The 12,500-nt window shown below is 49.0% G+C and overlaps 1 protein-coding gene across 1 annotated transcript in view; it reads left to right on the top strand.

Annotated features, from left to right (window-relative positions):
• Positions 1-10,029, top strand: part of LOC306842387 (uncharacterized protein) — a 36,450-nt gene extending 26,421 nt beyond the window's left edge. Inside the window, exons 37-48 of the mRNA XM_079372594.1 lie at positions 1,707-1,833; positions 2,490-2,576; positions 2,653-2,835; positions 3,552-3,817; positions 3,906-4,057; positions 4,199-4,283; positions 6,285-6,405; positions 7,901-8,032; positions 8,110-8,460; positions 8,971-9,046; positions 9,142-9,295; positions 9,366-10,029. Of these exons, the coding sequence (XP_079228720.1) occupies positions 1,707-1,833; positions 2,490-2,576; positions 2,653-2,835; positions 3,552-3,817; positions 3,906-4,057; positions 4,199-4,283; positions 6,285-6,405; positions 7,901-8,032; positions 8,110-8,460; positions 8,971-9,046; positions 9,142-9,295; positions 9,366-9,779 (2,148 nt within the window). The 3' untranslated portion in view covers positions 9,780-10,029. The remainder of the gene's footprint in view (positions 1-1,706; positions 1,834-2,489; positions 2,577-2,652; positions 2,836-3,551; positions 3,818-3,905; positions 4,058-4,198; positions 4,284-6,284; positions 6,406-7,900; positions 8,033-8,109; positions 8,461-8,970; positions 9,047-9,141; positions 9,296-9,365) is intronic.
• Positions 10,030-12,500: the final 2,471 nt, after the last annotated feature.

Here is a 12,500-nt window from a genome sequence, read left to right on the forward strand (position 1 = left end):
TTATTTTAACAAAAAAGGCAAAAACAAAAACTTACTTAGAAAAACCAAAAATCCAAAAACCACGACGAGGAGAAACACATGGAGCAGGGAGAGGAAACAACAGGCCACGAACACTGACATCCGACAAGACAATACAAGACATAAACTGAGGCAAACACAGAGACTAAATAGACAGGGGTCATCAGACACAGGTGATACTAACGAGACAGGTGAGGAACATCAGGGTAATCAGACACAGGTGAGACTAACGAGACAGGTGAGGAACATCAGGGTCATCAGACACAGGTGAGACTAACGAGACAGGTGAGGAACATCAGGGTCATCAGACACAGGTGAGACTAACGAGACAGGTGAGGAACATCAGGGTAATCAGACACAGGTGAGACTAACGAGACAGGTGAGGAACATCAGGGTCATCAGACACAGGTGAGACTAACGAGACAGGTGAGGAACATCAGGGTCATCAGACGCAGGTGAGACTAACGAGACAGGTGAGGAACATCAGGGTCATCAGACGCAGGTGAGACTAACGAGACAGGTGAGGAACATCAGGGTCATCAGACACAGGTGAGACTAACGAGACAGGTGAGGAACATCAGGGTCATCAGACACAGGTGAGACTAACGAGACAGGTGAGGAACATCAGGGTCATCAGACACAGGTGAGACTAACGAGACAGGTGAGGAACATCAGGGTCATCAGACACAGGTGAGACTAACGAGACAGGTGAGGAACATCAGGGTCATCAGACACAGGTGAGACTAACGAGACAGGTGAGGAACATCAGGGTAATCAGACACAGGTGATACTAACGAGACAGGTGAGGAACATCAGGGTAATCAGACACAGGTGAGACTAACGAGACAGGTGAGGAACATCAGGGTCATCAGACACAGGTGATACTAACGAGACAGGTGAGGAACATCAGGGTAATCAGACACAGGTGAGACTAACGAGACAGGTGAGGAACATCAGGGTCATCAGACACAGGTGAGACTAACGAGACAGGTGAGGAACATCAGGGTCATCAGACACAGGTGAGACTAACGAGACAGGTGAGGAACATCAGGGTCATCAGACACAGGTGAGACTAACGAGACAGGTGAGGAACATCAGGGTCATCAGACACAGGTGAGACTAACGAGACAGGTGAGGAACATCAGGGTAATCAGACACAGGTGAGACTAACGAGACAGGTGAGGAACATCAGGGTCATCAGACACAGGTGAGACTAACGAGACAGGTGAGGAACATCAGGGTCATCAGAAAGGCGGGAAACACAAGGAACAAAGAACACAAGACCAGAACACTGAAGACAAGTACAAAGTAAAACCTGATACTGACACCACCAAAACCAGAGCTACAAAATAAAACAGGAAACACTAAAGACTTAAAACACAAGACAGGAAATAAACTAACAGGCAACATAGGAGAACACAAGGATACAGGGAAACACACTACGGACTAAAGTAAACACACTAGGAACATAGATACACCGAACACGAGGGAAATAATGAACTAAAACAAGATCAAACACAGAACAAAAACCAAACCATGACAGCTATGCATGGCTCTTTATGAGGTTTGATATCAAGTGTGGCTGAAATCGGGTCTGTGGAAGTGCTTCTGTTATTTCTGTTTTATTTGTGGACATGTTAGTAGTCGTCCAAACTAACTTCCATCTGGGCTCGTTTCTTTGGTTCTAGTTGCTCAACGTGGATCTGAGTCCCAACATGAACCAGTACGTGGGTCTGTTAGAGCTCGTCTGTTCATCGTGTCCAAGTCCCACCGCTGAGGTGCTGCAGGACGTCTCCGTGCTTTATGCCAGACTCGGTAAGACTGGAAGACGAGATCAGATCTTGAATAATCCTGGAAGAACTTCTGCTGTGAGGTCACGTGACAGAACGAGTGACAGAGAGCGAGCGTCGCTTACTCACGAAAAACAGAACATCAAGAGTCTGAGAAGTTTGAAGTCAGCGACAACAAGATCCTCCACATCAGAGAGGAGCTCGTTTAACATCCTCTCAAAAGTGTCCAATCAGAGCAGCTCGTTAAGGGGGGCATTAAGTGTCCCAGCTCAGAACAAGTCCTGAGACTGGAGGTCAGGAGTCCCCGTTCTCTTCTGATGGAGGGAGGTCAGAGGTCATAGAGGTCAGAGGGTATAGAGGTCAGAGGGTATAGAGGTCAGAAGCCATAGAGGTCAGAAGCCATAGAGGTCAGAAGCCATAGAGGTCAGAAGCCATAGAGGTCAAAGGTGATAGAGGTCAGAGGGTATAGAGGTCAGAGGGTATAGAGGTTATAGAGGTCAGAGGGTATAGAGGTCAGAAGCCATAGAGGTCAAAGGTGATAGAGGTCAGAGGGTATAGAGGTCAGAGGGTATAGAGGTTATAGAGGTCAGAGGGTATAAAGGTCAGAGGTCATAGAGGTCAGAGGTTAGACGTGGAGATAAGATAACGCTGAATGAGATGTCATGTAACATGTTTCCACAGCTCAGAAGTGTTTGGTCCCAGTGTCAGGAGAGCAGGACAACGTAGCTCCGCCTTCACTCAACCACGCTTACTGCTCCACTCTGAAAGGTGAGATCTGCACACACACACACACACACACACACACACACGGTGCTTCAGTTAACCCCGTGTCCTCTGTGTGCAGGGATGGTGTCTGATAAGAGGATCTTTCCCACCAAAGAGAACAGCTGGGTGAGTCTGGCTCGCAGGCCGATGATCTCTAACAACAAGGAGCTGGAGAAAGTGTTTAAAGCTCACAGGCAGGTGTGTCTGCTCAACCTGCCGCCTGCAGACAAGAAGAACGCCGTGAGGAGGACGGGGAGCTCTGGTACGCTGCTGCGTCTTCACACAAACTCATCAGTGTTAATATATGTGACTGACCCAGTGAGCTGATATATATGTAACCCAGGTACTGAACGCAGGTAGCACTGCTCTCGACTGAACCCGCGGACCTCTGACATGTTCACTTATAATGACAGCCGGATGAGAGCTGGTGCTGAAGGCTCGACTGAGACGTGATGTCACACTGAAACTGAAAAGTCATCATCAGCACACAAAAATTAACCTTCTGTAAATAAAATCCGTTCATATTTTTTTAACAATAATCAGATGTCAGATAAGTTGGGAGAAGCTGAATATGTGGAGATGGTCTGGGCTGCATGAAGCAGTCCTGGAGCTCCGGAAACTTCTGAGCAAATAAAACTGAAGAAATACCTCTCCTTCAGTCTCTCTGATGAACCTGCTTTCAGAGTCACCTGCTAATGAAACGCACTATATGACCCTTTACGTTGCTACATTTACATTTTTGTACAAATATTTTATTAACAACAAAATTTGGTAAAAATATGTTTCAGAAATGTTTCTCTTCTTCCCAAAACGTGTCGGCGGTCAGATGAAACCCTGACTGAACTAAGTACCGCGTTGGTGTTTGGCTTTACTGTGGAGCGCGGGGAGAGAATCAGTTCATGCAGGGAGCAAAGCGAGTGACTTTACAGAACAACAAGCTTAAAGTCTGTTTCCCACCTTCCCTCTCAACTCACACAGATCGAGCTAACAGTGAACCCACCTTCAGCGAGACGGAGCGCTTCCTGTTCCTGGAGATCTGTGGCATCAAACAGCTGTCTGACTGTGTGAGGACGGAGCCTCAGACAGAGAACCTGAGACCCTGCCCCGCCATGCAGGCCATGGTGCGCTCTGTGGTCCCCTACATCCAGCGCTTCCTGTTCCACCACGACGAGCTGACTGAGCTTTATGCTGAGCTGAGCGACAGCGGCATCGCAGAGAGGATCAGGAAGCTGCAGTTCTGTCAGGTCAGAGACTCGCTGTGTTCACAAAGGGTTAATACCTGCTCACCTGTTCCAGGTCAACTCTGACATGCTGTTTCCTGACCGTGTGCAGGTGGGGAAGCTGTACATCCGCTACCAGCTGGACGCCGCAGAGAGCGAGGAGGAGGTGCCGCCGGAGCTGCAGGACGTCATCTGTCTGCTGAAGGACCAGAAGGAGCTGTACATCCAGAAAGACCACCTGTCTGCCAAGCTGGACGTCTGCAGGTAACAACTTCCAACCAGACCTGTCAAAAACATCAGCCTGAGAAGAACTGGAACAGTAAAAGACATTGATCTGTCATGTGAGTCTAACTGATGTGTGTGTGTGTGTGTGTGTGTGTGTGTGTGTGCGTGTGTGTGTTTCAGGGAGCTGGTGAAACTGTTCTGTACTGAGATCGGACACAGGAAGGAGCTGATGCGTTTCCTGAGTGGCCTGATTACCTCGATCAATGTCAGTGAGATTTGATCCCTGATCCACACACACACACACACACACACACACACACACACACACACACACACACACACACACACACACACACACACACACACACACACACACAGCTGATGGGAGCTCCTATAAGAGGCTGCCTTCCCTGAGGGAGTCACGGTTTACATGATAATTCTCTCGTCTCTCTGGAGTCGATCGGTAGTTTCTGTGCAGTCACAGAGTTCAAAGGTTAACGAGGCGTAGCTTTGATCCTCTCGGTTCAGATGACCCCCCTTCCCCCCCCCCCAATGTTATACAATGTATATTTGTCTGTTCAATAGAACTGAGTGGTTTTACTTTAACGATAAGACAGCAGACTCAAAGTCAAACTTAGTGCCTGTGTGATGAAATGATTCTCACTCTGCAGTCGCTCTGACACCTCCCATCTTATTATGTCCACATGACATCATCAGAGAATCCGTACAGAGAGAGATCTAGTCTGCGACATAATGTTTGTTTACCTGCTGCAGGCGTTACAGTCTGTTTACCTGCTGCAGACGTTACAGCCTGTTTACCTGCAGACGTTACAGCCTGTTTACCTGCTGCAGACGTTACAGTCTGTTTACCTGCTGCAGACGTTACAGTCTGTTTACCTGCTGCAGACGTTACAGCCTGTTTACCTGCTGCAGACGTTACAGCCTGTTTACCTGCTGCAGACGTTACAGTCTGTTTACCTGCTGCAGACGTTACAGCCTGTTTACCTGCTGCAGACGTTACAGCCTGTTTACCTGCTGCAGACGTTACAGTCTGTTTACCTGCTGCAGACGTTACAGCCTCTTTACCTGCTGCAGACGTTACAGTCTGTTTACCTGCTGCAGACGTTACAGCCTGTTTACCTGCTGCAGACGTTACAGTCTGTTTACCTGCTGCAGACGTTACAGCCTGTTTACCTGCAGACGTTACAGTCTGTTTACCTGCTGCAGACGTTACAGCCTGTTTACCTGCTGCAGACGTTACAGTCTGTTTACCTGCTGCAGACGTTACAGCCTGTTTACCTGCTGCAGACGTTACAGCCTGTTTACCTGCTGCAGACGTTACAGCCTGTTTACCTGCTGCAGACGTTACAGCCTGTTTACCTGCTGCAGACGTTACAGTCTGTTTACCTGCTGCAGACGTTACAGCCTGTTTACCTGCTGCAGACGTTACAGTCTGTTTACCTGCTGCAGACGTTACAGTCTGTTTACCTGCTGCAGACGTTACAGCCTGTTTACCTGCTGCAGACGTTACAGCCTGTTTACCTGCTGCAGACGTTACAGCCTGTTTACCTGCTGCAGACGTTACAGGCTGTTTACCTGCTGCAGACGTTACAGTCTGTTTACCTGCTGCAGACGTTACAGCCTGTTTACCTGCTGCAGACGTTACAGCCTGTTTACCTGCTGCAGACGTTACAGCCTGTTTACCTGCTGCAGACGTTACAGCCTGTTTACCTGCTGCAGACGTTACAGTCTGTTTACCTGCTGCAGACGTTACAGCCTGTTTACCTGCTGCAGACGTTACAGTCTGTTTACCTGCTGCAGACGTTACAGTCTGTTTACCTGCTGCAGACGTTACAGCCTGTTTACCTGCTGCAGACGTTACAGTCTGTTTACCTGCTGCAGACGTTACAGCCTGTTTACCTGCTGCAGACGTTACAGCCTGTTTACCTGCTGCAGACGTTACAGTCTGTTTACCTGCTGCAGACGTTACAGTCTGTTTACCTGCTGCAGACGTTACAGCCTGTTTACCTGCTGCAGACGTTACAGTCTGTTTACCTGCTGCAGACGTTACAGCCTGTTTACCTGCTGCAGACGTTACAGCCTGTTTACCTGCTGCAGACGTTACAGCCTGTTTACCTGCAGACGTTACAGTCTGTTTACCTGCTGCAGACGTTACAGCCTGTTTACCTGCTGCAGACGTTACAGCCGTTTCCGTTGGAGACTTCTTGTCAGTGTTCTATTGTCCAGCTGGCTGATATCTGTGCAGGATTTGGACCCCCGATCTCTGCCAAGATACCTGCAGAAGGAGGACATCAGAGAGCTGCCTGCTGAGGAGGAGCTGTGGGAGGTTCCAGAGCCGCCCAAACCAGAGGAGAATCTGGACAGAGGTATGTTGACTACACGTCCAATAATCTAAGCTGCATAGCTAACAGTCCAGCGTCAGCGGCATGTATGAACAACTTCAGGTGAAAAACATCTCCACAAAAACCTGAGAGAGCGTAAAAATAGCATCAACTCACTCAGTTCTTAACTCGGCTACATTGGAACTCATGCAAAGCTGCTGCAGCGTGGTACTTCAGTCTGAGAGTACACATCACCCTGCTGCTGCCACTGTGAGCATGAATGGATGAGTTCATACTGATGGACTCTGCAGCAGCCTCTACCATCAGTGTGTGAATGGATGAGTTCATACTGATGGACTCTGCAGCAGCCTCTACCATCAGTGTGTGAATGGATGAGTTCATACTGATGGACTCTGCAGCAGCCTCTACCATCAGTGTGTGAATGGATGAGTTCATACTGATGGACTCTGCAGCAGCCTCTACCATCAGTGTGTGAATGGATGAGTTCATACTGATGGACTCTGCAGCAGCCTCTACCATCAGTGTGTGAATGGATGAGTTCATACTGATGGACTCTGCAGCAGCCTCTACCATCAGTGTGTGAATGGATGAGTTCATACTGATGGACTCTGCAGCAGCCTCTACCATCAGTGTGTGAATGGATGAGTTCATACTGATGGACTCTGCAGCAGCCTCTACCATCACTGTGTGAATGTGTCTTGTGCGTTAAATGTAGAGAATCTTTAATATATTTCTACAGCTGTGACATCTTATCTCTGCAGTCTGACCTGCTTTGCATCATCTTTCTATTTTATTCACAATGTGCAGCACACACACACACACACACTCACACACACACCCTCACACACACACCCTCACATACTCACTCACACACACACACACACACACACACACACACACACACACACACCCTCACACACACACACCCTCACATACTCACTCACACACACACACACACACTCACACTCACACACACACACCCTCACACACACACCCTCACATACTCACTCACACACACACACACACACACTCACACACACACTCACACTCACACACACACCCTCACATACTCACTCTCACACACACACACACACACACACACACACACACTCACACACACACTCACACTCACACACACACCCTCACATACTCACTCACACACACACACACACACACACACACACACACACACACTGATTGCTGGTGTGTTTCTCAGATATGCTAATTCAGTTTGTTCACTGTTGTGTGTGCAGACATTAAAGAGCAGCTGTTACCAGGGCTCAAAGAGAGAGAGCAGATCCTCGCTGCAGCAAACACACACACACACACACACACACACACACACACACACACACACACACACACACACACACTTCTACAAGGATTAAAATGATCAAAAGAATGTTTTATGACATAAGAGAACGAGAGCAGAATCCAGCTTTAATCGCCTCTTTGTTTCACAGCTTCTGTTCTTTTTCTTCTTCTGTGGTTTTAACTGTTTGATTTTTTTTTGCTTCAGTCCTGTCGAGGAGTAAACCCTCCGTCAGCTCACAGGAAGTGCAGGCTCGTCCTGCACAGGAGGACTGGGAGGAGACGCTGGTGTGCTGGCCTCCTCGAGCTTCCATTCAGAACACAGGAGGCAGCCGTACAGGTATGAAGAGGAGGAGGAGGAGGAGTCTGAAAACCTCCTCACGTTTCTTACTGAACATATTTTCTCCGTGCTAACAGCTCCTGCAGAAGGAGGAGGCGTTGTGGAGGCCGTCATGAAGATGTGGCCTCCTCCTGCAGCGCCCAAAGACAGAGACCCAGAGAGAGACGTCATCCCCCGAGGAGGCAGCAACATCACCTCCCAGAGTCCAGGCAGCTGCCAAGGGAACCAGCCAATCAGGAGCAGCTGTGAAGGGAACCAGCCAATCAGGAGCAGCTGTGAAGGGATCCAGCCAATCAGGAGCAGCTTTGAAGGGATCCAGCCAATCAGGAGCAGCAGACCTGCAGATCAGCCCGGCCCACAGATAGACCTGGTCCATCCTGGACAACAGAACCCTGCAGCAGTGACCACTGACCATCCTGCAAGCCCAGGTGTCTCACTCACTTCCTGTTTCAAACAGTTCATGTATATGAGCAGGTGTGTGATGTCACTCTGCACATCAGTCCAGTGGTGACCTTTAACCTTCTCCCTCACTGCCACAGCTGATTATACAATCACATGGGAGGACCCGGAGAATCCTCAACTGTGATTGGCTCGTGTCCTTCCTGAGCGCAGAGACGGTGGTTTGATGGAACGTACGGTTAAAGAACCGGCTCGTGAAGTTTTGATTTGTGTGTGTGTTCTCCGCACGCTGCATTACTCCGACACGTGGACGTGTGTTGTCAGCTTACCCAACTTTAGAGTATTGTGATTGGATATTAAGTCGAGGGGGGAGGGGTTTGCTTATCCCATGGACTCACAGGCACACACACCCAGAGCTGATGGTAGTTTACTGTTCCTGAACACAACAGCTCCATCAGCTGATGTGTGTGTGTGTGTGTGTGTGTGTGTGTGTGTGTGTGAGGTGTCACACTGATGAAAGGTTTGTTCCTGTCTGACAGAGAGCCGTCTGCAGAGAGAGACTGAAGGAGCAGAGTCTGACCTCAGACCTCCTGCTGAGTCAGCAGCTAACGGCCTGTACGCTCCTTCTTCTTCTCCTCCTCATATTAAACCTTAAACTGTCTCTGCTCCACTCGCTGTGACTAACACCCCCCCCCCCCCCCCCCCCCCAGCTCCGTCCCCGACGCCGTGCTCCTCTCCTCTGTGTTTCAGGGGACTGCAGCCTCTGCAGAGTCTCAGCGCCCACCCCTGAACCTGGACTTCCCCATGTGGAGCTCTAAGACGCCGCTGGAGGACATGGAGCTCCGCTGCCAGAGACCGAACACGGTGAGAACACGGTCCTCGGCACGCCTCCTCATATCAGGGAGCTGTTCGTAATGCCTCTCTCCTCCTGCAGGTGGTGCTGTCGGACGACCACACAGACTGCACCGCCATTGGGGAGTGGGGGGAGCAGCTGGTTAACTCCTTCCTGTGTCACTGGAGGGACAGCGGCGACCCTGGATGCCCCGCCCACATCCTGTGGTGCAATCAGAGCGGAGAGAGCGGCCAGCCGTACGACTTCAGGCTGACCTTCGACCCAGCAGGGGGGCCGAGGGTGGTCTACGTGGAGGTGAAGTCCACCATAAAGAAGGAGCGCTCGTTCATCCACCTGTCGGCTAACGAGCTGGACTTCGCCCTGAAGGAGAGAGACAGATATCACATCTTTCGAGTGTACAGCGCCGGAGACTCGCACAGCGTCCGCCTGTGTCGCATCCAGAATCTGGCTCAGCACCTGCACACCAAGGAGCTCTCCCTCTACCTGTTTGTGTGAACACCTGTGTGTGTGTGTGTGTGTGTGTGTGTGTGTTAACCTCCGTGCACTGACTCGTCTGTTCTTTCGTCTCTTCCTGATCAAATGTTGCACATTCCAGTTTTGAAGCGTTTTATTGGCCGCGGCTCGCTCAGTTTTTTTTACTCAGTCTCCGTGTTTGAAACGATCCAGGAGACAAACTGAATGTTTTAAATCTTTCATGTTTTTTATTCCTCCTTTTCTGTCCTGTAGAATAAACTCTTCTCTGTCAGCTGACTGACTCAGGGTCCGTTTGTCTTTCACACATCTGTAGCTTGCAGCTGTTTTGTATTAAAATACATTCAAAAGGGCGCAGATGGCCTCGTGGTTAGGCTGCGCCACATGTACGCCTACGACATAGTCCTCCAAACAGATGACAAGGGTTCGAGTCCGACCTGTAGCTCCATGTCACCCCCCCCCCCCCCCCCTAACGGGGCACGCATCGTCTCACTGACGGTTTGTAGAGATCAGCCTCTGGAGACGACAGCTGGCGTCCATCCTGTGATGCAACATCCTGGTAACCACACTATGCTAACAGACAGCATGTATAGAGGAATAGTCTGCAGGTTGTTTGTTAGAAAATCAGAGTCTTAAGTCCTGACATGATGAAACAGGATGGAGTCACTCTGAGCTTCACTTTAAATTTACAGATTCAGAAACACTCATCATGAGACAGAGGATGACAAACAACATTTTTATATTAGAGGTGGGACTTCTCTCAGCACTGCAGACTGAAGATGCCTCATCGAACAGAACAATGAGACATTCAGGTGCAGCATGTAAACCCCAGTGTCAGAGCTCTTTACCGAAATCCTTTAGATCAAAACATCTGATCAAAGTAGGTAGAGAGCAATTTTGTTCATTTCTAAAGGACCAATCGGAGCGCTGTGTAGGGAGTGAGATGATGACGCTCTCTTCCTCTGTGATCAGACATGAAGGAAACATGTTGAAGTTAAAGGACCAATCAGAGAGCTGCTCTCTTCCTCTGTGATCAGTCAGCCAATCAGAGAGCTGCTCTCTTCCTCTGTGATCAGTCAGCCAATCAGAGAGCTGCTCTCTTCCTGTGTGATCATGAAGGAAACCTGCTGTGTTGAAGCTTCTCTGACAACAATGCAGCAGCCAGTATGTCCTCCTTCTAACTTTAGATTCTGCTCCTGAATGCTCTGGATCTGATTGGACCAGAGAAGGTAGGCGGGGCTTTGAAGGCCGTTTTGGACGCCCCTGGGTTTGCCAGATATGAGAGCAGTTATCAGGTGAACAGGTGTTGCAGCGATGGAAGCGGGCAGTGGAACTGCTTCAGATAGAAGTGATTGTACCCGAGCTAAAAAGCCTCTGCATGTTTCTAATAAGCTCCAGCAGCAGAAAGCTGCTCAAACTAGGATCAATGTTGGAGATGAAACATGGAGAGAGGTTAGAACGCAGAAAGCTTTACAGACCCATGCAGAGCTGGCTAAACACTGAAGCTACAGTGTCCACCACATGCAGAGCTGGCTAAACACTGAAGCTACAGTGTCCACCACATGCAGAGCTGGCTAAACACTGAAGCTACAGTGTCCACCACATGCAGAGCTGGCTAAACACTGAAGCTACAGTGTCCACCACATGCAGAGCTGGCTAAACACTGAAGCTACAGTGTCCACCACATGCAGAGCTGGCTAAACACTGAAGCTACAGTGTCCACCACATGCTGACCTGTGTGATAGGAGGGGCGGAGACAGCTCTCTGTGATGATTAGAGGTTAGACTGCAGTACTCATTATAAACACTAGGGGGCGGAGCTACAGACTGCTCCTTTTAGTCATGGCTTGTTTTTGTATTATGGAAAGATCATAATGACCAAACAGTATCACCCGCTAACACTAGTGCTAACTTTATTAGCATGGTGTGTTTGTAAGTAAAGCGGCAATATGAAAGAATTTGGTCTGCAGCTCGTTATAGACTGGTGTAGTTTAACAATACAGGCTAACGTTACGTCTCCATCAGTTCTGAATTATATCTGCAGGGTTGTTTGCTCTCTGTCCTCGTATCTGAAGGCTGCTGTGTGATGAGACGCTCACACTTCTCACCAGATGACCTTGACCCGCTGACAGAGTGACTTTGAAAAGGAAACAGTTCAGCTTGTTGCTTTATTTTTGCCTTTAGATGCTAAAAAACTAAAACTGACTGAAAACAGAGCAGTCGACTCCTCAGACTGACATGTAGTTTCATCAAAAGCTCATCACTTTTTCTTGCTGCTGCAGTTGGGTTGCTCAACTTTTAAGGCGAGCAACCTCTGAGATTTCGGGTTCCCAACGCCAGTCACCACCCGCTCCAAGACCAGGCTCGACCTTGAGCTCATGGGAGATAGATACCAAGAAACAAAGTGTCCCCATCACCTGTATGAGCCCCATGAGGTTCCTCACACTCGTTTCCAGGTTTGGATCGAGTCCACACATGGATGTTCAGGGACTACAAAAACAATCACACCTCTTTGCTAGCGTTACATATTGTGCAGGAGCAGGAAGTGGAGCAAAGTAGGATCAAATGTTCAATGCGTGCTTCGCCCATCTGCTAAATCACCTGCCTTGGTTTTATGTTTTGAGGCTACGACGTGTTTGTTTTATTTGTTTTTATTCATTTTTCAAATGATAAATTACAGTATTCACACAAACTCTAAATAAACCACAAACATTTGTTGGGGATGCGAGGCTATCCTCTGGGACGC

The sequence above is a fragment of the Symphodus melops genome (assembly GCF_947650265.1).
Source record: "Symphodus melops genome assembly, chromosome: 21".
Lineage (NCBI taxonomy): Eukaryota > Metazoa > Chordata > Actinopteri > Labriformes > Labridae > Symphodus > Symphodus melops.